General features: G+C 43.5%; 2 protein-coding genes across 2 annotated transcripts in view; one reads left to right on the top strand and one right to left on the bottom strand.

Annotated features, from left to right (window-relative positions):
* Positions 1-26357, bottom strand: part of LOC121736560 (tubulin beta chain-like) — a 229299-nt gene that overhangs the window by 60113 nt on the left and 142829 nt on the right. The window lies entirely within an intron of this gene.
* LOC121736550 (multiple epidermal growth factor-like domains protein 10) lies at positions 4480-26313 on the top strand. The gene is made up of 14 exons (XM_042127828.1): positions 4480-4549; positions 7432-7581; positions 15655-15747; positions 16086-16286; positions 16669-16758; positions 17637-17840; positions 18427-18546; positions 19146-19313; positions 19729-19875; positions 20243-20368; positions 20607-20735; positions 21550-21690; positions 22219-22347; positions 26161-26313. Exons 1-14 carry the CDS (start codon positions 4522-4524, stop codon positions 26229-26231), a joined length of 1797 nt encoding a protein of 598 aa, XP_041983762.1. The 5' UTR covers positions 4480-4521; the 3' UTR covers positions 26232-26313.

Genomic DNA, 26357 nt, shown 5'->3' with positions numbered 1-26357 from the left:
ATATTATAATTAGTAAATTTTAGAAGAAAGAATGTTGTAAAAATAATTCAGCATCAAAGGGACGGAGCGAAGTCTCATTAGACCGAAGCCCTCAGTCGTATTTTCAGTTTAAATGGTATCTATCACGTCGATTTCAAAAACTTAGCGTACAAAGACGTGCAAACAACTGACGTTGCCAGTTGTTTGTACGTCTTTGTACGCTCCGTCACTCAATCACTTGCTGATTTTAGTGATAGTCTCAGATCATAATTGAACATTTTTTCAAGGTATTTTCTTAAAGCTTCATATTATAATTTATACCGCTTTTTATTTTACCATTTATTTCAGGCATCTAGGCCCATAATACGAATACCTTACAGACTAACAAACATATTCATATTATAATATAATATACCTTATCGACTAACGTACATTATTATTATACACTTAAAAACTACACTTTGTCACGTGTTGACGGCTACGTGACGCGCTTCATTCCGGAGTCTCCCCCGGAACCTCCGGTAGACCACATCCATCGGCCAGAACTCCGGCGCCTCAAAGGTCGAAAGAAGATTCGTCGGTACTCTCACCACAAAGGAACTAAAGTTAATTTTGTGGCGAGACTGCAGACGCTCGACCCTCAAGCGCAGTGTCGTCTTCTTCTGGATGTAATCCACGACGTCTTCGACCTCCATGGGCCAGTGCAGGCGGGATATGTACAGGGGCGTCGCGCGGACCTCGCTCCGCAGACGCAGCTCAGGTACATATGGCACGGTGCCGCGATGGTTGCGGGCGGCGGGCTTCTTCTTCCTTCTCTCCACCAGTGTGAAGCCCTCCTCATCGCACCCCCGGCTCTCGTCCTTGCCAGGCCGAGAAGACTCCACCTTACGGCTCTTCGTAACCTTGCAGCGGCTCTCCTTAGTCTTGCGACTCTCCAGAGCCTTGCGGCTCACATTCTCCCCATTTGTTTTCGCCCGCGGGGGAGGCGCGGGGCGACCAGCAACAGTCGCGTAGTTTTGCTGAGTCGCCTGGGGACTCGGCGTCGGCGCAACCGGGAGGGAAGCGCGGGCGGGGGCGGCAGTGGCGGCGTTTGTTGACCCGTCCGATAATGCTGACGGGCTAAACGTGCTCGCTTGTGCGCCTCGACGAGTGGTGACGTATGCGGCATCAGGTGACCCACATATTGAATTACCGCTTTTTAACTACGATAATTCAATACGTAAATCACTGACATTAGACTCTGATGCCTGCAATCTACCCCGAACTCCATCCAGCTCCTCCTTCAGGAACCTGATGTCTTTCAGTAGGCTGACGACGTTGACGTGGTCCAGCGTGACGGGTGGCAGCTTGTGCAGCTCTTTAGCCACAAAAGCCGGCACCTCACCCGGATCCGTCTGCTTCAGCAGGGAGATGATATCCTGCACACTTCTTTCCGTTCCGTCTCTTCGCCGCGACGGCATGTTCGCGCTCTGGCCGAGCGCCTCATACAGCAGCTGCTTCCCCTTGCAAATCTCCTCACTGGTGAAGGAGGACTTGCAGATCTGCATGCTGACCTCGTCCATGGTGTCGATGGCGTGCTGGATAAACGCCAGCAACTCGTTGGCCACGAGCGCCATGGTCACGTGCAGCGGTAATGTGCCGCGCGATTCGCAAAAATATAATTACTTTTGCTGCGTGTGTAACGCGGAGCACGACCGGTCGCTAGCTCGACACATTACACACTATGAACTATGCTTTGTGGCGATGTAGACGTTGCCATGGTAACGTCACTGCGGCCACGTCGCCATGGCATCCCGGTGAGGTATGGCTAACATTCTACATAATCATCTATGACGATGTTCTGATAAAATTTCTTTGCCCCAAACAACTTTTAAAAAAATACCTATCTGTCTATTTGCCACATCTTTTTTATTAAAAAGATGCCAAAGATTTAGGCCACGTACAACTTTGAGATCGTTTGGCGAATTCGAACTGAACAATCAGCCCTCGTTTGCCATAATTATTGCTACCAGTAACATAATATTGTAAGTTGACATAACTATATAGCGCGAAATCACAGCGGTTTTTTGTGGTACTTTGGAACCCCAGAATTATTATTCTTTATAAGTAATTCTACCGTATAATGCAATATTTTTTCCTTTGTTTATAATGTAATTATGTACTAGATATTTATTCTATTTTTTATGACTTGTAGAGGAAAACGATTTGTAGGAAATAAGGTAAATATTACTAAGAAAATAAATATTACTTTTTACTTGTGAAAAGTTGATGTTAGTCAATCTATGCGTGTCTGTTTGTCTGTCTTTCTGTCTGTGCCTTAAACAGATAAAATTTTGCGTGGACATATTTTGAGTCTCGGAAAAAATAGTCCGACTTTTTTCACGGAAACATGTATGTAAGTAACATTTACTTCGCGATAAACGAGATTCTGCTCTAATACTCGTATTATACTTGTGAGCAACAAATCAATAACCCATATAAAACTTAAAGCAGATCCGTGGTATAACTCAGAATAATTTGATTGTGTATAATAATATAATATTGGTGATTAACCAACATAATCTAATCAGCACACTGCACACCTGACCGCTTGAGCAGAGCTATGAATATTCGGACAATACAGCGTTGGATATAAAAACTATTTAAGTTCCTTACCTAATTTTTTACAAACATTGGAAAATCGCGCAGCAAACGTGGAACGTGTGTTACGTAGCACCGTGTAGTGAAAACGCGTAGCAATGTAGGAGACATGCGTAGCGAATGTGGTAGAGGCAAACGTTCGCGTGGCGTTGCACGTTGTAACAACGTGGTGCACCGTGCAGCGTAGCATACACGTAGAAGTTTTAAAGTGTTTTTAAAAATATTCAATTATAATGTTACATTATTTATATGGTATTCTTTCATGATTTTGAATTATATATTATTTAAATTATTTTCAAATATCAAAGTTTTCAAAAAATGTATGCTTATTTTTACCCGATTACATAAAAGGTTATTTTTACGAGTGTAATCCCACTTAGGTATTTATAAATGAGAAAGTGTCTCTATTTGTTTGTTACTTCTTTACGCTTAAACGACTGAACCGATTTAAGGGGGGAGGGGGAGAGCCATGCTTCGGCACGAATGGGCCGGCTCGACCGGAGAAATACCACGTTCTCACAGAAAACCAGCGTGAAACAGCGCTTGCGCTGTGTTTCGCCGAGTGAGTGACTTTACCGGAGGCCCAATCCCCTAACCTATTCCCTTCCCTCCTCTACCCTATTACCCTATTCCCTCTTAAAAAGCCGGCAACGCACTTGCAGCTCTTCTGATGCTGCGAGTGTCCATGGGCGACGGAAGTTGCTTTCCATCAGGTGACCCGTTTGCTCGTTGGCCACCTTATTTCATAAAAAAAAGGGAAGTTGGGTAGGTACGTCGATATAATTTATCGACGTAGGTACCCAACTTCCCTTTTTTTATGAAATATTTTACTTCAAACCATTAATATGTTTTTATCTATACTATCTATACTAATATTATAAAGAGGTAAACTTTGTTTGTTTGTTTGTTTGTTTAATTGTAATGAATAGGCTCAAAAACTACTGGACCGATTTTAAAAATTCTTTCACCATTCGAAAGCTACATTATTTACGAGTAACATAAGCTACTTTTTATTTTGGAAAATATAGGGTTCCGTAAGATATTTCAGTTTTTCGGAAACAACCAGAAAATTTACTTATTTTGCGTACGCTGCCTAAACTATAAAAGATAGAACCATACAATGTTCTAAATTTCCCCACCCCACTACTCCCACACCCACCGTCCACGGCCTGCCAGCACGCAGATTATCAGAAAGGGTTTATTTATTTATTTATTTATTTATTTAGGACCAAAAACAGTTTTGCATGAATTATGAATAAATATACAGCCTGTATAGATTCGCCTCGTCTTCCAGTCGAGTGTCACTGCAGCCTGCAGGGTTACATCAAATAAGTTTTTTTTAATGAAATAAGGGGGCAAACGAGCAAACGGGTCACCTGATGGAAAGCATCTTCCGTCGCCCATGGACACTCGCAGCATCAGAAGAGCTGCAGGTGCGTTGCCGGCCTTTTAAGAGGGAATAGGGTAATAGGGTAGAGGAGGGAAGGGAATAGGGGAGGGTAGGGAATAGGGGAGGGTAGGGAAGGGAATAGGGTAGGGGATTGGGCCTCCGGTAAACTCACTCACTTGGAGAAACACAGCGCAAGTGCTGTTTCACGCCGGTTTTCTGTGAGAACGTGGTATTTCCACGGTCGAGCCAACCCATTCGTGCCGAAGCATGGCTCTCCCACGTGTGCAGAAGTGTTTGTTTTTACAATAAAATATGGTGCAATGGTTATATTTGTTCGCCAGTCAACTTTCCTCAGTGGTTTGCGGCCATGTCTGAAGTTATATAGGTCTATACCGTGTACATTAATCACCGAAATGTGTGATAAGATGATAAGTGTGATGTGTCGACTCTTTCGTGGCGGTGCACCATCGCGGTGGTCTAGTGCTAGGCAGTAGAATCGTTAGTAGTGCAGAATGTACGCACACGTCGTCTTGTTGTTAGGTAAGTGTTAACTATTTACTAAAGCCGGCTTAGGAGGTTTTTCAGGATAGTTTATCTTTTCGCGAGAGCTTTCGAATGACTCATGTTGAAACGTATACAAATCAATAAAATATCTGTTGAATAGATCAACTCCTGTCAAAAATCGTTAGAAACTGGAAATTAGACGAAATTGTCCCAATGGCGGTTATTATATTTGTCCACCAGTTGTGTTAATCAGGGAAAAGGACATATTTAGATAAAGTGCGTTTATGTATGTACTGTTAGTGCAGTATAAGAGTGATTAGAATTTGATCCAAATTCCAATTAGATACGATTTCGTACTGTGCTGTCGTCAACTACAGCTGCGGCGAGTGTGCCGGTGTATATGGTGTACAGTGTACAGTTACATGTACAATGGCTGGGTGGGGAAATTAAACACAGATATATATAACTGAACACACTACTCTGGCGGCTGTTGGTGGAGAAGTGATCGTCGCTGTAGTCGGGCCGACCACTCCAACTATTTCCAACTACCTCCTTAGTAGGCGCGTCCATCTTTAATACACCACACGTACTATTTTTTATCTATGACATTACCCTGAGTAATACGAAAATGTGATATTTTTCGGCGAAGTCTTGGACTTGCTAAATAGGCGCTTTTAATATTGAATGTGCCAAAATGTTATTTAAGACAGTTCCTTTTAGTCCGCCACAAAACTTTACAAAACTACAATTTTGAGTTGCCTTTGATGTAGTATAGGCACGTAAAATTTATTCAAATATCAAAACTTTTTATTTTTTATGAAATAAGGGGGCAAACGAGCAAACGGGTCACCTGATGGAAAGCAACTTCCGTCGCCCATGGACACTCGCAGCATTAGAAGAGCTGCAGGTGCGTTGCCGGTCTTTTAAGAGGTAATAGGGAAGGGTAGGGAAGGGAATAGGGGAGGGTATTAAAGGAAATAGGAGAGGGTAGGGGATTTTGCCTCCGGTAAACTCACTCACTCGGCGAAACACAGCGCAAGCGCTGTTTCACGCCAGTATTCTGTGAGCCCGTAGTATTTCTCCGGTCGAGCCGGCCCACTTCTCCAACAGTTTGAACAGTTTACTTCTTCAATAGTTGGAAGTACATACAGCAGCAATGTAATGTCGATATTAAAACAATCACAACAATCCGATAGCAGTAATTAGTGAATTATCTAAATACTACCCAGTGCTGATACTACCAGGTAAAACAACACCAGGTAGCATAACAGTGGCTTCCATGCCGCTTCACTTGTGGTGGCTGGTTTGATTTGAAAATTCGACGCTGGAGTTTTTTTTTGGGGACCTGTAGCCCTAGTACGGCCACCAGTAGAAATGCGAAAGTTTAGACAAACTTTGGACATAAACAAAAGGTGCCGTTCCGATCTTTACCGCGGCCAATCGCGACCGACAAAAATTCTATTAAAATGCCACTTTATGATAGACTTAGATAGTATATGTCATAGAGTAGGATATTATTTGAATTTTTAGGACTATATAGTCAACAACAAAGACAAAAATTCAATTAAAATGCCACTTTATGACGGCATAAAGTGGCATTTTAATTGAATTTTTGGCAACGAAAAAAGATCGGAACGCTACCTTAAGTTTACCTCCACAGTTTGTCCATACTTTCGCATTTCTACTGGTGGCCGTGCTAGGGCTACTGAAGTGCATGCAAAAGGCACAAGAGCAGTGTCAACTTTTTTTTCGGTAACTATCCGGACGCACCCCGGACCCCTTCAAACCCCTTCAAACTAGGACAGATCCGGGGAAATTCGGACAGATGGCAAACCTAGTCTACCTGATGGCAAATTTTGAATTCAAAAAATATCCTTGATCATTGGATAAATTTATATAATATTTGCATGTTTCACACACAGAATCAGCCGCTATAAGGAAAAAAGGATCAAAATGTTTTATTCCAAGTAATAATAGAAGAAATGTTTTATTCCAAGTAATAGTAGAGTCAATTTATTTACTTACTTTTTGCCATCAGGTTCTGGTAGACCTATAGCTTGTATTTTTGCAATAAGCTAACAACACAGCTTCAAACTAAAAATATCGGTTTTTGAAGACGAAATCTGTGGATAAAACCTTAACCAAGAAATATAGACTCTGATAGTTCTAGTTTATCTTAAATGTCATACAAAACCACACGGTCCATATCCTTCTTTTATATTTTTATTACATTACCGATAATGTCCGCAACTCCGTTGCGCCAAAATTCGTTTTAAATCGCGTAGGAACCGTACATTTTTCCGGGATAGAAGCTATCCAATGTCCTTTCCCGGGACTCAAAGTATCTCCATACTGACAGCAAAATCGGTTCGGCGGTTTGGGCGTAAAGACAGACAGACAGACATACTTTCGAATTTATAATATTAGTATGGAAGAATGGATTAGTTAGAATTTGTTTTGGTCTCTAGCGAGTCTCTATACCCCGCAGTATCGACTGCGCGGTGTAAAGGTGAATGTTTTGTTTGGAGTGTGTTGTAATCCGCGATAACAAGACACAGGTGCGATGTATCGCCGATACTGATATCAGGGATGGCATGCCTGATGTGAATTGTGATAGTCAACTAATCATTAATTGGGAGTTCAAAGAATATAACGGCTGTTTTACTTATTCAGAGTTAATTTTCATTTATCATTAAACATGAAAAATTGCCAAACTGCGCAGCAGTTTGTTGGCGACGAATTAAGAATTCTCTAAACACATAATAAAAACTGTAAAAATTGAAAACGTAAAAACACAAAAACATTAAAAAACACACTGTTGACATACTAAAAAAAAATCTATAGCCGAACATAGAACCTCCTTTTTGGAAGTCGGTTAAAAACGAAACTTACATCTCTAATACCGCTGTTACTTCCAGGTGCGGCGCTTGTGCAGGGGTCGGGGGCGGTGTGGCAGTGCGGGGCGGACGCTGAGTGCGGGGCGCTGGCCGGGGGCGTCTGCGCGGGGGGCGCTTGCGTCTGTACCCCCCACCAGGAGCCCGTGTTGGGGGGCACGCTGTGTGTTGACCGTGAGTAGTAACGAAGAGAAGCCTGGTAAAAACATAAGCTAGAAGAATGTAGTAATGCAGCAGTGAAAAAAAAATAGAATGAGGTTCTCATCGGAATTGTTAATTGCTTTTTAAATATTTTTTGGATGCTTTTAAATAAAATTTTTATTATTATAAACTTTTGCAAACATGCCGCAGCTTTGTAAGATACAATTACATTTATTAACATAATATTATGGTAATCTCACTAGTCTTTGTATTGTTATAAATATTTAATTATAACTCTACGACAATAATTTATAGCTACCATTGTTTATAATCCGTATATAGTCGTATAAAAAATCTAAGCGCTGTGTTTTTCTTTTCTTTATATAAATTACTTAGTACGGAGGACATGACATGGCATGATACAGCTAGTGTTGATTCTTGTCTCTTCTTCGTACTATTATAGTACGTAGCTCTATAGCCATAGTTTGTATGTAACAAACCCTTTTATACTAATAAAAATATAAACGCAGCCTTGTCCGCAGGAGTGTAGCGTGTCTTAGCGAGGTCCTATAATATAAAAAAGTCCCTTTAGGATACGAGAAAAGTAACCAAGTTTACCTTTTTAGTTCTCTCATATTTTGTGAAATAAAAGGAAATGGAATGTATTTTTGCTTCCGCTCACTAAGCCCTGTGGCCCGGGGGCCCCGTATAATTGATACGGCTTATACGGCAGTAGTTACGGCCCTGGTTGTCCGTCTAGTGACTTCCATAATGGAAAAGTCCTTCACAAACCAAACAACAAACCAGTCCAGGGTTAAAATAAAACATTTATACTTACAGTAAGTATTTCAGAACGAAGCTAAGTAACCACTCTTCAAATACTGTAGTGCCTGGGACAAGATTTTAAATGTCCGTATGGTTGCCAAAGCGCATATATATTTTTTAATGAAATAAGTGGGCAAACGAGCAAACGGGTCACCTGATGGAAAGCAACTTCCGTCGCCCATGGACACTCGCAGCATCAGAAGAGCTGCAAGTACGTTGCCGGCCTTTTAAGAGGAATAGGGTAATAGGGGAGGGTAGGAAAGGGAAGGGAATAGGGAAGGGGAGGGAAGGAAATAGGGTAAGGGATTGGGCCTCCGGTAAACTCACTTACTCGGCGAAACACAGCGCAAGCGCTGTTTCACGCCGGTTTTCTGTGAGAACGTGGTATTTCTCCGGTCGAGCCGGCCCATTCGTGCCGAAGCATGGCTCTCCCACGCATATACGGCATTATCGCAACATAGTCGCTCTAGTCCAGAGGAATGAGCAGGTTAATTATACGTCTGGGACCAGCTATGTGCATTGTGCGGGTTTCCTCACGATGTTTTCCTTCAACGAACGAGCGTCCGTAATATATTTATATTGTACTTAAGATCAGAAAACGTCTCATTGGTACGACCCTCCACCCGGGATCGAACCTGCATCCTCTCGAGTTCTAACGGTCTTTCCAATAGGCCACGGGGTTAATATACAGTACTAATATTCACGTGTAGCAGATCGATATAACAACAAGATGAAGGTGTAATCTAATCTACAGGTGTAGATAGCGGACATTTTCACAACTTTGATTGTGTATTGTGTAACATCCCACACCGCCGCTAATTTTACCCATGTTTGTTATTTTTAACCGACTTAAAAAAAAAGGTTATCAATTCGACGCGTATGTATGTAATATTTGCTGAACTGCCCAGTTTTTGTATGTTAGTCTACATCAGTGTCTGAACAAATGTGTCAAATTTAAAAGTGTATGTATGTATGTTTTTATGTTTGTGTTTGCATATCTCCGGAACTACAAGTCCGATTTGAGTAATTCTTTTTTCTTGTACAAGGTATAATTCCACTAAGGGAATACTGCGTTTCATTAAAATCGGTTCAGTAGAAGAGATACGAAATTTTAATTCCTAATTACGTACAATTTTGAAGTCGGTTTTATCTTTTTAAAATACTATTAATAATTACATCATTTTATTACTTTTAAAGTTCCGTGAAGATTTAAAACGGGACCCTGGTAATCGCCTGAATGATATATCTTAAGAACCGCGATAGCTAGCCAGTTAAAACTTTCACAAATTATTATTGTATGTTATGTTATGGCTATATTAACGAATAGTAAAAAATAAAAAAAAATATTTCCTCTTAATTTTGGCACCCTTTCTTGCTCTATTTCAATAATGGCAAGGTAGGGGCCACTCCATTAGCGCGGGTGCATCAATTTGACACACTCCCACAGGCGAAATAAAAATATTTACTATACTGTACTCGGCGGAACGAGACAGTAGCGGTCATCGACCTTTTTAGTCTAGGTGCTAAATGAAAAATAAATGTTATTTTAATTTAAAGATAGGTATGGGAATAAATATCGCGTCCCTTAGATTATATTTTTTCAAAACGCTCTATGGACAGGCAAAATGCGTGTAATAGCTAGATTGCCTGCGGGATAGTAAAAGTTCTCAAAAAAGAAAACACTCCGAACCCGTATCATGCCCGACTCACCCGTTCCATAGTCAGCAGGGGTGCTCCTCAGGCAATTGCAGTAGCAGCAAGCCCGTTGGATCTTGTAGGGGCAGAATGCTCGTCTTTTCAAGCACGTGGTCCGCTCCGGAGCGTAGCTGAAGTACTCTTGAATTTTGATGCACCTTGGTCGGCCGACCACACAAAAAGTTCACAGCGATTATATTGAAAAACCAAAAGGGAGAGAAACTTGAAATTCCAGCTGGATTAAGCCTTTTCAAGGAAAAATTATCAGAACAAAATTTTCTCGTATGCCGTCAAGCCCAGTCCGCGGCAAAAGGGCCAGCAAACACTTGTCATCTGTCAAGTGTCAAAGATATGTATTCTTCGTCTTTGACAGTGGTGAATTGCCATATTATGTTAAAGGTTCATCCAACGGTTGATGAACAGAAACTCCTAAACTGAGCTACATCCCAACAGTGGAAATCAAACACAACACAAATCCAGAGTGTAATTTGAGAACTTATTATTTATTTATTAAGGAAATTAAGAAAATATAATATATTAAATTATAACAAAATTAAGTGCACAACCACTTTAAATAATACAATTTTCTTTTTTTACCGACAAAAGTTGTTTTGTTAGTAAATAAACATATTCTTATGTATAAACAATTAATAAAAAATGTAACAGATGCGGTAATGCCACATTTTAAAAATTCTTTCTTACGCTTGGCCGGTTATTTTATAATTCACTAGATGTCCCGCGCGGCTTCGCCCGCGTATATTAGGAATTTTACGGAAACCGTACATTTTCCCTAAAAATAGCTGGTCTACTATTTTCTGTGCCAAATATTGCCATAAAATTGCTCCAGTAGTTCGTAATTTCTAATATTTCCCGTTTTTCTCACATTTTCCTGAGTTTCTTCGGTCGTATTAGTCTTAGCGTGATAATATACGTACAGAATGTTATCAAATATAAAGAACGCAAAGACATTGTAACCCTCTCATCTGAATGCACAGCAGAAATATCCTGCGTGGAGCTTGAGGAATATATTATCATATGTGTGTACCGACCCCCACAGAGTGATTTTGATTCTTTCGACGTAATAATAGAAAATGTATTAAACCGTTTAGTTACAAAAAAATATATCATATTATGTGGTGACTTTAACGTTAACTTTATGGAAAAATCTTCCAGATGTGATAGATTCTTGAATTTGTTTGAAACATTTGACCTTAAATTTTTATTTTTAGAGCCCACTAGGATCACTTCACATTCGGCAACTTGCCTAGATAATATTTTTTGTAACTGCCATTGCACAAAAATGTGTTTATTTCATGATTTGATATCTGATCATTTAGGGCAAATGGCTGTTTTTCCAACTAAAACCATTTCTTATACTGAAAAAATTACTTGCAGACCAATCACTTCAAGTAAAATTAGTATGTTTAAGGAAAACATAGCAAATAAAATTACAAATATAGATTTAAAACAACAAAACCCACATATATTATATGAAAATCTACACAATATTATTAAATCAGAACATGACATTATATTTAAAACTAAAACATTTAATGTTATTAAAAAATTTAAATTTTGTGATTGGGCGACACCTGGTATATATATCAGTAGGAACAAACTATATAATTTATATGACCTTAAAAAATATAACTTTCATCCATTGTTTATTCAGTATGTGAGAGATTATTCTAAAATATTCAAGAAAATATGCCTCGCTGCTAAAGCTTTATACTTAAGCAACAAAATTAATAACTCTCACAATAAAATTCGAAGTACTTGGGACATAATTAATAATGAAATAGGACGTTTTAAAAGACATGACAATAAAATTAAATTAAATATAGACGGTCTGACAATTGCTGATAATTTAGAATTAGCTCACTTCTTTAATAAATTCTTTGTAAATATCACTGAAAATACAACTCGTTCCCTTGACTCCTGTCCGTTAAAAGCGAACATGCTACTTAAAACAAATGTAAAAGAAAGCAAGGTAATGTTCAGTTTTAGACACATACACCCGCAAGATATCATAAAGACTTTTAACTCTCTTAGCCTTAAAAAATCAGTAGACCTGTGGGGTATATCAGTCAAATTACTTAAAAATATTATTTCCGAATTATCACCATACCTAGCTGCTATTTTTAATCGTTGTGTTGATGCTGGCGTATTCCCTTGTCTTATGAAACAGTCTAGAATTATTCCTTTGTTTAAAAAGGGCTCAAAGAGTGACCCGAGTAATTTTAGACCCATCTCTATTTTACCAGCTATCAGTAAAATATTTGAGAAGGAAATCCTCAATCAACTTCAGAGTTACTTTAATATTAACAAATTATTGCATAGTCACCAATATGGATTTACCAAGGGTGTTTCAACTACAGATGCAGGTGTTACTTTAATAAGATACATTTTTAAAGCTTGGGAAGACCATCAGGATGTCATTGGTGTATTTTGTGATCTATCGAAGGCGTTTGATTGCGTGGATCATAGTATACTGATTCAAAAACTTAAGCATTATGGCATTGAAGGCACCGCACTTGACCTTATGACGGATTATCTGACAGACAGAGTTCAGTCCGTTGATGTAAATGGTCAGAAATCTACAGGATTACCAATAAAAATAAGAGTACCACAGGGTTCTATTTTGGGACCTTTTCTTTTTTTAATATACGTAAACGATTTGCCTTTTTTCATACGATCTTTTTGCGAAATTATTTTATTCGCAGATGATACATCTCTCCTGTTCAAATTAAATCGAAAAAATGCAGATGTCAGTAGTGTTTATACACTAGCTATTCTATTAGAATGGTTCTCTGCCAACAATCTTGTACTTAATCCCAATAAAACAAAGTGTGTCATCTTCAGAATGCCTAAAGTGAAAGCCAACACTGAAATTAACCTGAAAATTGGTGATGTCAATCTGGATTTCGTTGATTCTACAATATTCTTAGGCCTCACTCTTGACTCTAAGCTTCATTGGGGAGCTCATATTTCAAATGTAGCAAAAAAGCTTAGTTCAGCAGTCTTTGCGATTAGAAAAGTAAGACAATTGACTAATGAAGAAACAGCTCGTACCGTTTACTATAGCTATTTTCACAGCATCTTATCTTATGGATTACTACTGTGGGGAAGTGCTGCAGATATTCAAACAATATTTTTATTGCAAAAACGGGCTGTTCGCGCTATATACAGACTAGGATCAAGGTGCTCCCTAAAAGAAACGTTTAAAGACATAAATATCCTGACCGTACCATCACAATATATTTTTGACAATGTTATATTTATTCGAAAGAACATCCAATATTATGATAAAAAATCCGACACGCATTCTTTTAATACACGGAACAAAAATAAACTAGCCGTTAATTATTCACGTCTTCATAAGGTTCAAAACTCATTCGTGGGACTCGGTATACGTTTCTATAACAGACTACCTGATGACATTTTAGCCTTGCCCTTCAATAAATTTAAGGAATGTATCAAAAACAAATTGATTTGTAAGGGCTACTACAGAATAAATGACTATTTTGATGACATTCATCCATGGGAATAAGTGTGACAATATTAATAATAGTAATTAACCATGTCTCTTTTTACTATAAGTAAGTACTAAACTAACTTGTCATAATATTTAATTATGGTATGAACATGATTTTATATTACTTGGACTGACTGAATTGACATAATTATAATAATTTAAAATATTTAAAAATTATATTGACATTATTGTTTTGCATAAAATATACATACAACTATTTGTTATTGAATTATATACATAATAATTTTATTTTCATAAAATGGAATTTGTCAGTAATTTATGTAAGTCAAATTGTGATAGCTACCATGTATTAATGTATCTAAGAATGAGATGTTTATTTTGTAATAACTATTTAAGAATCTTGACGTTCATAAGTGTTACCGTGTGACCTATATGAATAAATTATTTTGATTTGATTTGATTTGAATATAATATAGCCTATAGTCTTACTCGATAAATGAGCTATCTAAAACTGAAATAAGTTTTTAAATCGGACCTGTAGTTCCTGAGATTAACGCGTTCAAGCAAACATACTCTTCAGGTTTATAATATTAGGTAGGTACTTATAGATTTTTTTTAATTATCGCTTTACAAACTCGAGTCTCGGTCTAAAAGACTGAAAAGTATCAATAACAGGGTCATTACAGGCTCATGAGTCATAACCATGGGACGATGCATGGTATAATATGGTAGTGATGATGATGATGATGATGAATGTAATTTGCATAGTAGCATATTATACTTTCCGTTCTTAAAACAACACCGAAATTCCCAAACTCGTATCTATAAAGAATCAGGAGTTCTCTCAGCTCCTTCCGAACCACGGTATACCAGGTATACCTCGGTGCAAAATCTTACTTGTTGGGAGCTTAAGCTTAGAATACTTCTCACGAAACCGAAGTCACCACATGTTTCCCTATAAATTTTGAGGAGTTCCCTCGATTACTTATGGATCCTTCATCAGATCACCACTTTTGTGAATATAATACCAAATTCGGATGATACCCTATATACCAAAAGAAAAATTTTGAAAATCGGTTAACAAACGGCGGAGTAATCGTTGAACATAAGAAAACGAACATAACACCTCCTCCATTTTGAAAGTCGGTTAAAATTGTAGCCTATGTGTTATTATGATGTATAAGCTATGTTATTGTAAAGTGTCATTAAAATCCGTTCAGTTGTTTTTGCGTGAAAGAGTAACAAACATCCATACATCCACACATCCACACATCCATACAACTTTCGCCTTTATAATATTAGTAGGACTAGTAGGATGAATCATACTTACTTTGTTTTTTATTACAGTTAACACATTGTTTTTGCATCTTGTTTGTTGCTCTTATATTGATAATTATGCTTTACTATGTAGAGGCATATTATAGTATGTACTTAAAAGTTAAAGCGTAGTAAGTTAGTGACTAAATAGTAAATACTTACTGCCCAAGCCCAACTAATAAATGGATCTACATCAGGTACTTATAGAATTAGAGAGATTTACATTTTGTTTCTGTCTGTTAATTGTGTGCTATTTTCTAGCGCATAAGATAAGGACAAAACATTAACAATAGCGTGTTTAAACATACTTACTATGTGAAGATCTTTTTATTAGTAAGGCTCTTATCTCAGCGGTCAGCACACACCTGAAATGAGATGGAAATTATTTTATTCAGGTTTTTTTCGCCGGATTAGTTTCTAAAAGTGGTAGGCAACATGAAGGGCAGTCCCGAAAGTGTTAACTTTACTACTACTTTGGAAATAATTTTATGAATTTATTTAACTATTAACCGTTGCCCGCGACTTTGTCCGGGTCCACGTCAATATTTTTTAAATTTTTTCGTTAAGTCATCAGTATCAGAATTCAGAAGTAACAATAGGTCCATACATTTTGTTAAAAAAAATACGAAAAATAATAACAAAATATTGACGTGGACGCGGACGAAGTCGCGGGAAGGAGTAGTTAAATAAAATAGTCATAATATTTAAATTCTATGTCATAACAAATCATCATCTAGATATTATGTACTCAAGGAGCATGTAATAATTTCCAGGTGCACCGTACCACCTGTCCAGCTGCGTGGAGGACCACCAGTGCGCGCGTCTCGTCACCAGATACCACTGCGCGGTGCAGGAGGACGGCGAGAGTGAGTACTGTAGCCAGGCAATCAGTGTGCTCACTTCAATTGCATAATCTCTAAGTTACAAGGCAAAGTGTTTGCTAAGGCTTATATTTTTGCAGACAACCGGCACGCGTCGACGGCAGCCGTCAACAAGTGCCGTTCGTCTGTGAGAAGCCTAGTAGTAAGGCGATAACACGCATGACAGGAAAAGCACCCGCTTTTCCTGTCATGCGTGTTATCGCCCGCGCATGGGTCCGCATGCAACCCGCATCATATAATTTCATACATGCCAGCGGGCAACACGCGCGCCGTCAGCCGGGTACATATTGATTGATGATATTATATTCATTGCTACTCTCCAGGCAGCTGCCTCTGTCAGGCCGGCCACCACTACTTCAGCGGGCGGTGCTGGGCGACAGCGGCGTTCGGGGAGGCGTGCACTGCCGACGAGCAGTGTCTGGACACTCCGCGGGACCCTTACAGCCTCAAGTGCGAGGGCACCTGCGTGTGTGCTGACGGGTACTACCAGCGACAGCGGGGGGAGTGCAGGAAGAGAGCAGCAGGTAAAAGATTTGACGGAAGTTGTGGAGCTTGTGCGTTGCAAATCATATGAACAAGGGTAACAAGTAACAACTAACAACGAAAAATACACTCGTGTTGAGAAAGTGTGTAATGGAGTGAAGAATTCAACAATTGACATCATAGGCCATAGCAGAAGAACAAAACAGGCATTAAAAATGTTTTCCAAACTGTACCTACTTAGTGTTATACGGTAGTGAATCTATTCATGGGTCCCGAAACCTAGTAGTCAATTCATGACTAGTACAATATACTCGTGTTTTTTGCTCCTATGTCGAGTGTGCTCTTATACGCATCATACAATTTGCGGTACAAAATTAAATTTCGAGCCCTGGTTCTTTTTAACGTCAGCTCTTTGATCTCCAGCTGTGGGTGAGCGGTGCGTGCTGGACCAGGACTGCGACTTCACCGACGGCGCCTGCGACGCCGCCTCCTTCACCTGCTACAACGTCAATGGTAACCTGAAGTTACTTTTTTTAATGTTGTGGTAATCTAAGCGGTAGCCCAAAAGATGAGCTTTAGGCGTAACTGCACTGCAGAAAAGTAGCGCAACACGTCGCGCCAAGTATTCTTTACATTACGAAATATTATGAGCTAAGCCGTACCACGCGGCAGCAGAGCAATGGGGCATAAAACGTCAGTGCTGTGGGACGTAAAGTGTCTCATCGCGTTGCTGCAGCGCGGCGTGGCGGCGTGGGGCGAGGTGGTCTTCTCGGTCAGGCCGAAGCCCTCTGTCTTAGGCCCGTATTTTTGGTGAGTACTCAAGATGCATCTCGGTTTCAAGACACGGTTCAGGCTCCGTGATTGGTTGGCTGTCAAAATTTCGACCAATCACAGAGCCGAACCGCGTCTTGAGACCGGGTCGCATCTTATGTACTGACCAAAAATACGGGCCTTAGTTCTTGCACTAAGACAGTCGTACTTACTGCCGCTCAGAAAACTTCTATAACACAAAGTACAGAGTCGATTTTTTTGTGATGTTTTCATTTTAATAAAAGCAAGCTGTTCCGGGGCAAAGATTTTTATTAGTATCATTTCCTATTCTAAAATTACTCATATTTTGTGAACGATTTCTCAATAGAAATCGTTCACAAAATATGAGTAATTTTAGAATAGGAAATGATACTAATAAAAATCTTCTCGGTCAGGAGTCGGTCGGTCAGTCGAAAATTACTCATATTTTGTGAACGATTTCTCAATAGAAATCGTTCACAAAATATGAGTAATTTTAGAATAGGAAATGATACTAATAAAAATCTTTGCCCCGGAACAGCTTGCTTTTATTAAAATGAAAACATCACAAAAAAATCGACCTTAAAATAAGCACTTTTCAGATGCCAGCACGCGGACAGTCCAACAGGCAGCGAACGTCACCGAGCACGCCGCCATCTTGTCCCGCGCGAACAAGATGGCGCGGCAACATGGCGGCGCGTGTGACGCCGCCAGCCCCTGTCCCAGCCCCTTCGAGTGCTCGGCCGGCGCTTGCCTGTGCCCCTGGGGGTACTACCCCAGTGCGAACGGTGCCAGCTGCTTAGCTGGTAAGGCGATCTCTTGAGTTGCTTTTGCATGCTTGTGAAGACAATGAGAAGTTTTGTCAGTCCATATATGAACCATGGAGACCAAGGCCGGGTATAGGTGTAGGTCGACCTCCAGCTAGGTAGGACGACGATCTCCAAAGATTTTCTTCTTCTTTTGAATCCTTTTCTTCTTTTGAATTGGGAATCGTTCAGATGGCACGCAAAATGTTTCCTTCTCAACGAAGGTTGGTCCTGGTTGGTTCCGTGTCTGATATCTCGTCAGTCAGAGGAAGGAGAGTGTTTTCGATGTAGCATAGTGCCTATGCCATATAGCTTATAGACACTATTATAGGACACTGCAAAAACAACTTCTGCAGTTGCTAGTTCGATTTCATAAAACCGACCACTAAAATCGTTTTGGGAGTTTTACAGCATATATATTTTCGAGGAAATTGATCCCTAGGCAGTTGACAGACCGACGTCATTTGGTCGGATCATGTCAATTTATGGCTGGGTTTGACGCAACGCGACCAAACTACCCTAGGTCCCCCACCTGCCTAGGAATCAACTTCTCTTCTGATAGTACTTATACCTGCTTCGGTTGCAGAGCTGGGTTCCCCGTCCACTGTGGAGCAGTGCGGCGGCCTGCTGGCGGAGGTGGTGGACGGCCGCTGCGTCTGCCCCGCCAACTTCTTCTACGAGGAGAACATGAGGGATTGTGTTAAAGGTATGAGACCAGTGACAAGTAGGTACGTGGTGTTGATATAGGGACAACTATTCTTTTGGAGTCAGTTAAATAAAATATCGTATCGTTATCTTTGTTATCGCTAATTGCCTCTTTTACGTATACGATTTTATTGTAATAAACGACTGTCCGCATATTTTTTGCGTTGGAGAAAAATGAAAATGTAGCATTAGGTCTCTATCAAAATGCCTCTCCGTTCGATGATTGAATTTTAATCGACGAATAATAAAAACTAATTTTAATAGAAGTATTGTGTGAGGTTCAAATTATATTTCTGATAAATCATTGCAAGCGCCAAGTCACTAAGCGATACGTTATCTCTGTAGAAGTCTCTCTAGTCACTTTTATTAAGTCCCGGGGTATGCCCAGGCTGCGGCAACAAATATCCGATATTACTAGATAACACTCCTATTAACTGACATAAGGTCTCACGCAGTAACTGCCTGTCGTCTCTGACATACATCACTCCTAGGCACAAAACTGCTGACACTGGTACATTCACATATACATGGTCCCGTCATGTCAAATCGCAAACATTTTTTTTTCGCAATTCGACTAAATCCCTGATGCGTATATTCCAGTGACGCGTCGTATCGAGGAGTCGTGCGTGTCGGACGCGAGCTGCCACACGTTCGGCGCCGCGAGCCGCTGCGGCCCGGCGCAGGAGCCGTGGGGCTTCCGCTACTGCGAGTGTGTGCCCGAGGACGCCGTGTGGGACGCCGACCAGTACATGTGCAGGCTCTTCGCCGGTAGGTTATCGTTTGTATAATATCCTCCCTTTAAATTGTGTTTTATTGGTCCATGTAGTTCTGGCTAGATCTTTGGTTGCTTCAAAATGCCATTGCTATTATTTTCTGCACGAGACCAATCAGCGTTGGTCGCCCGCGGACGCGCGCGCCTTTTTAAAACCTCAGAAGTGATGTGTGCGTTATGCTCTGGAGTTAAGGTTGAATTTGTTGTGTACAGTTTTGGCAATTTGCTTCGATGTTCTTCGACTCTGCGCTAGTATAAATTGACCCTTAGCGAATTAACTTATACTTACCATCCGTCTACTGAACTAGTTTCATGTATTATTCTTTAATCGAAGCAGTTTGTACCATTCTTTTATGAAAGTGGCTTATATTTATTCACTTTGGCGACTGCTGACGACTCTCGTATTTCCAGGTGTGGGTGAACCGTGCGAGGTGGACGGCGACTGTATGGCGGGCGAGCTGGAGGTGCAGTGCCGGCGGGACGAGCTGGGTCAGGGCTACTGCGCCTGCCCCGACCACCTCACCGAGCTCGGCGGCCTCTGTCTCACCACCGGCCTGGGTAACCAATGAGGGACCTTTTTTACAGCACTTTACCATTCTAAATCGACAATTTTTATAGGACTTGCAGAGTAGGAGGAGAAAGTCGACCTCTTCTTTTATGCCATCCTGTTCTGGCTATAACTGTTGTATTAGTTTAGAATTTTTAAAGGCCAATATTCCAACAATTTCAAATCTTCTTCCTTTTCTATCGCATAATTATTCAGTACCAGCTACTAGTCTTCTAAATTTTTTGTCTAGTGCTGAGGACCAAAAATATTTTTTTAACTTTCAAATTGTCTAGTAACTAGTTCACACACTTTCTGTCACTTCAAAAATGTTTCTAATTGATTTTTTAGATAATCTCTAATAATAATGTTCTGTTTCAGAGCTGGGCGAGGCCTGCCAGGACACGTTCGAGTGTACGGGCACGGACAACACGGTGTGCGCGGCCGGCGCCTGCACCTGTGCGGATGGATACGTGGCCGATGATGATAACAACATCTGCGCGCCCAGTGAGTGCTTCAACACCTAATATCTTATTGGAGTTTTTAATTTGTACCTATATTAATGGTATGAATAGGAAAGTGTAAGAATTCACTTTTGCAATTTTCATAATGATGCCTACCGGTTCCGGAACTAACCCGGCGATTATATCATTTCCATTATAAGACTTTATCATTTATTACTATTTTATCAGTTGTAAACAGACAACTACATAATCTAACCCTTATATTACCAAATCTTCTCCAGTAATCGGCGGCGCGTGCTCTGTGGACGGTGACTGCGTGATCGAGCACACGGTGTGCAGCAACACCACCGGCACCCTCACCTGCCAGTGCGACTATCTGTTCATTGAGTACGACGACGCTTGCTGGCCTGGTGAATATACTTAGTTCAAATTACCAACCGAACGAAGTATCAAACTAAATAACGTCTACGATAGACTGTAAACCTTTATTTTGAACAAATTTGAATTCAATCATTGTTCTACGGTGAATACCCCCTATAGACCAATTTACCCTCGGGGTTTGGATCGTAGCACTATGTGTTCTAATGTTCTCTTTTATGTATTTAAAATTTGTATACGTATGTAATGCCACAGCGCATTATACATTGACAAGTTACTAGTGTTTCAAAGTGGTGTTACGTTATCATACAACAATTATGTCACTTGCATAAACTAGATAAAACAATGCATCCAATTTTGATCCCTGAGGCACTCCTATGGTACCATGTATAAGTTAGTCACTTATACTTATATACTTCATAAAGCAATGGTCCAAATACGGATCCCTGAGGCACTCCAATCTTTTTTTCCGTTTGCAGGTTTTGCCACTAACGCTCTAATTTTAATTACTTATGTTGGAAACTAAAATTTTATGTATATCGTTATTCTTATGCCGTGTAAAGTTACAAGTTGGAAGCCGACTACATGAAGTTGCAGACGACACTACTGGTTTCTATGTATTTCTGATTTCTATGAATGTGTCGCGAGCTTCGTGTCGCTCGCTAGCTGCGCGGGGTAATTTATTCAATTAATCGTAACAAAAACACCACCATTATAAAATACACACTTACAAATAAATACAAACCAGTAGTGTCACGACGACACGTCATCTGCGGTTGCTTCATGTCGTCTGCTGCCAACCGGCACCTTTAAGTTATGTATTTCACGTAACATGTTCTGCTTCAGCTCTGTCGGAGGACAGTCGGTCGTGCGCTGTGTCGGCGCAGTGCGCGGCGGTGCTGGGCGAGGCGAGCGCGTGCGCGGCCGGCGAGTGTGTCTGCAGCGACAACCATCACGAGCGGGATGGCCGCTGCTGGCCTATTACTGGTGAGACAGCGGGGCTCATGATCGAGTGAATCATGATATGAATCATAACATGCTTCATTTTTCTAAAATCGCAAAATGCAACTCTGCTTGCAATTCATTTCTGTATTTTTGTACTGATTTGACATTTGTCATTTTGACAATTCATTTGCTGAATTGATTGAAAGGAATTGCTAAATGTGACCATTTTAGCCCCACAGATGTATATTTTATACTACATATACCCCACAGATGTAATTAATTAACGGGAATTTAGACAGCACCCCACTTCTAAATAAGATAAATTTATTAGTTCCTCGACCGGGCAGCCGTACTCGAAATAGAAAAACATTTGACATACCTGTACACCACACAAATTATGGACAAAACTCCCCATTATACCGAATGTGAACTTGTATTTAGAAATAAGTTGTAAATGTGTATTATCTAGTTTAGTGAATCAATTAAAAAAATATATAGCAGTGGTTCTTATTCTTTTGATTGATTTAAGTGTTTTTATTGCTTAGTTTTATCATCTCCTGTTTCTTTCAGAGCTGTTCTCGTCGTGTTCCCGCAGCAGCGAGTGCTACCTGCGCGAGGGCTCGGAGCGCGCCGTCTGCCGGAACGGCCTGTGTCAGTGCGACTTCGCCCACCCCTACTCCGACGACACCGGCACCTGCAGTGAGTACTGAGACTGTTCTCGTCGTGTTCCCGCAGCGGCGAGTGCTACCTGCGCGAGGGCTCGGAGCGCGCCGTCTGCCGGAACGGCCTGTGTCAGTGCGACTTCGCCCACCCCTACTCCGACGACACCGGCACCTGCAGTGAGTACTGAGACTGTTCTCGTCGTGTTCCCGTAGCGGCGAGTGCTACCTGCGCGAGGGCTCGGAGCGCGCCGTCTGCCGGAACGGCCTGTGTCAGTGCGACTTCGCCCACCTCTACTCCGACGACACCGGCACCTGCAGTGAGTACTGAGACTGTTCTCGTCGTGTTCCCGTAGCGGCGAGTGCTACCTGCGCGAGGGCTCGGAGCGCGCCGTCTGCCGGAACGGCCTGTGTCAGTGCTTCTTCGCCCACCCCTACTCCGACGACACCGGCACCTGCAGTGAGTACTGAGACTGTTCTCGTCGTGTTCCCGCAGCGGCGAGTGCTACCTGCGCGAGGGCTAGGAGCGCGCCGTCTGCCGGAATGGCCTGTGTCAGTGCGACTTCGCCCACCCCTACTCCGACGACACCGGCACCTGCAGTGAGTACTGAGACTGTTCTCGTCGTGTTCCCGTAGCGGCGAGTGCTACCTGCGCGAGGGCTCGGAGCGCGCCGTCTGCCGGAACGGCCTGTGTCAGTGCGACTTCGCCCACCCCTACTCCGACGACACCGGCACCTGCAGTGAGTACTGAGACTGTTCTCGTCGTGTTCCCGCAGCGGCGAGTGCTACCTGCGCGAGGGCTCGGAGCGCGCCGTCTGCCGGAACGGCCTGTGTCAGTGCGACTTCGCCCACCCCTACTCCGACGACACCGGCACCTGCAGTGAGTACTGAGACTGTTCTCGTCGTGTTCCCGCAGCGGCGAGTGCTACCTGCGCGAGGGCTAGGAGCGCGCCGTCTGCCGGAACGGCCTGTGTCAGTGCGACTTCGCCCACCCCTACTCCGACGACACCGGCACCTGCAGTGAGTACTGAGACTGTTCTCGTCGTGTTCCCGTAGCGGCGAGTGCTACCTGCGCGAGGGCTCGGAGCGCGCCGTCTGCCGGAACGGCCTGTGTCAGTGCGACTTCGCCCACCCCTACTCCGACGACACCGGCACCTGCAGTGAGTACTGAGACTGTTCTCGTCGTGTTCCCGCAGCGGCGAGTGCTACCTGCGCGAGGGCTAGGAGCGCGCCGTCTGCCGGAACGGCCTGTGTCAGTGCGACTTCACCCACCCCTACTCCGACGACACCGGCACCTGCAGTGAGTACTGAGACTGTTCTCGTCGTGTTCCCGTAGCGGCGAGTGCTACCTGCGCGAGGGCTCGGAGCGCGCCGTCTGCCGGAACGGCCTGTGTCAGTGCGACTTCGCCCACCCCTACTCCGACGACACCGGCACCTGCAGTGAGTACTGAGACTGTTCTCGTCGTGTTCCCGCAGCGGCGAGTGCTACCTGCGCGAGGGCTCGGAGCGCGCCGTCTGCCGGAACGGCCTGTGTCAGTGCGACTTCGCCCACCCCTACTCCGACGACACCGGCACCTGCAGTGAGTACTGAGTCTGTTCTCGTCGTGTTCCCGCAGCGGCGAGTGCTACCTGCGCGAGGGCTAGGAGCGCGCCGTCTGCCGGAACGGCCTGTGTCAGTGCGACTTCGCCCACCCCTACTCCGACGACACCGGCACCTGCAGTGAGTACTGAGACTGTTCTCGTCGTGTTCCCGCAGCGGCGAGTGCTACCTGCGCGAGGGCTAGGAGCGCGCCGTCTGCCGGAACGGCCTGTGTCAGTGCGACTTCGCCCACCCCTACTCCGACGACACCGGCACCTGCAGTGAGTACTGAGACTGTTCTCGTCGTGTTCCCGTAGCGGCGAGTGCTACCTGCGCGAGGGCTCGGAGCGCGCCGTCTGCCGGAACGGCCTGTGTCAGTGCGACTTCGCCCACCCCTACTCCGACGACACCGGCACCTGCAGTGAGTACTGAGACTGTTCTCGTCGTGTTCCCGCAGCGGCGAGTGCTACCTGCGCGAGGGCTCGGAGCGCGCCGTCTGCCGGAACGGCCTGTGTCAGTGCGACTTCGCCCACCCCTACTCCGACGACACCGGCACCTGCAGTGAGTACTGAGACTGTTCTCGTCGTGTTCCCGTAGCGGCGAGTGCTACCTGCGCGAGGGCTAGGAGCGCGCCGTCTGCCGGAACGGCCTGTGTCAGTGCGACTTCGCCCACCCCTACTCCGACGACACCGGCACCTGCAGTGAGTACTGAGACTGTTCTCGTCGTGTTCCCGTAGCGGCGAGTGCTACCTGCGCGAGGGCTCGGAGCGCGCCGTCTGCCGGAACGGCCTGTGTCAGTGCGACTTCGCCCACCCCTACTCCGACGACACCGGCACCTGCAGTGAGTACTGAGACTGTTCTCGTCGTGTTCCCGTAGCGGCGAGTGCTACCTGCGCGAGGGCTAGGAGCGCGCCGTCTGCCGGAACGGCCTGTGTCAGTGCGACTTCGCCCACCCCTACTCCGACGACACCGGCACCTGCAGTGAGTACTGAGACTGTTCTCGTCGTGTTCCCGTAGCGGCGAGTGCTACCTGCGCGAGGGCTAGGAGCGCGCCGTCTGCCGGAACGGCCTGTGTCAGTGCGACTTCGCCCACCCCTACTCCGACGACACCGGCACCTGCAGTGAGTACTGAGACTGTTCTCGTCGTGTTCCCGCAGCGGCGAGTGCTACCTGCGCGAGGGCTCGGAGCGCGCCGTCTGCCGGAACGGCCTGTGTCAGTGCGACTTCGCCCACCCCTACTCCGACGACACCGGCACCTGCAGTGAGTACTGAGACTGTTCTCGTCGTGTTCCCGCAGCGGCGAGTGCTACCTGCGCGAGGGCTAGGAGCGCGCCGTCTGCCGGAACGGCCTGTGTCAGTGCGACTTCGCCCACCCCTACTCCGACGACACCGGCACCTGCAGTGAGTACTGAGACTGTTCTCGTCGTGTTCCCGTAGCGGCGAGTGCTACCTGCGCGAGGGCTCGGTGCGCGCCGTCTGCCGGAACGGCCTGTGTCAGTGCGACTTCGCCCACCCCTACTCCGACGACACCGGCACCTGCAGTGAGTACTGAGACTGTTCTCGTCGTGTTCCCGCAGCGGCGAGTGCTACCTGCGCGAGGGCTAGGAGCGCGCCGTCTGCCGGAACGGCCTGTGTCAGTGCGACTTCGCCCACCCCTACTCCGACGACACCGGCACCTGCAGTGAGTACTGAGACTGTTCTCGTCGTGTTCCCGTAGCGGCGAGTGCTACCTGCGCGAGGGCTCGGAGCGCGCCGTCTGCCGGAACGGCCTGTGTCAGTGCGACTTCACCCACCCCTACTCCGACGACACCGGCACCTGCAGTGAGAATCACATTGTTACCTGACTTTTCTTCATGACTAAATGACCAGCCCTAGTAGACAAGTGACAAGCGATTATCGTAAACGCTAACAAAATGTATGCGATTTGACTTATTAAGTCATCGCTTCGCTAGCGAATACTAATGTCAAATCCCATACATTTTGTGGCGTTGACGTTGGCGTTTACGATAATCGCTTGCCGCTTGTCTAGGCCCTCAGGTGAACTTCAAACATATTTTCTCACCGTAGAAACCTTACGGTCTGGACTTGCACGAATATTTCAAGACTAAAAGCTAGATCTGTTCATACTGAATTAGTTCTTTCGAACTGTGGCGATCCACAGGTTAAAGAGCACTGGTCTATACTCTATAGTATTCGAGAAGATTTGTGAGTCTTGTGTAAAGAAAATATGTATTTTAAAAAGACCCAGTTATCAAATCAGTGTTTTGTTTTCAGTGTCCGGCGTGGCGGCCATCAGCGGCAGTGTACTGCTGGTGTTGGCGGCGTTGTATGTGACGAGACATTGATATTGTGATATTAAAACTGTAATTTATATTTTATACTTTTATATCTATTTATAGTGTAAATAAAAGCTTAGATGACGTACTTCATTGATTTTTATTTACCTACAAATTACAATACCGTATTTTGAA

The sequence above is a fragment of the Aricia agestis genome, chromosome 19 (genome assembly GCF_905147365.1).
Source record: "Aricia agestis chromosome 19, ilAriAges1.1, whole genome shotgun sequence".
Lineage (NCBI taxonomy): Eukaryota > Metazoa > Arthropoda > Insecta > Lepidoptera > Lycaenidae > Aricia > Aricia agestis.
This window is presented reverse-complemented; position numbering and strand designations above follow the sequence as displayed.

Excerpts from the sequence above, each read along its gene's own strand:
- LOC121736550 (XM_042127828.1), top strand. The coding sequence starts at position 4,522 with ATGTACGCACACGTCGTCTTGTTGTTAG. Across the intron at positions 16,759-17,636 it reads CACCTGCTACAACGTCAATG|ATGCCAGCACGCGGACAGTC; the intron begins GTAACCTGAAGT and ends AGCACTTTTCAG. Across the intron at positions 18,547-19,145 it reads CATGAGGGATTGTGTTAAAG|TGACGCGTCGTATCGAGGAG; the intron begins GTATGAGACCAG and ends CGTATATTCCAG.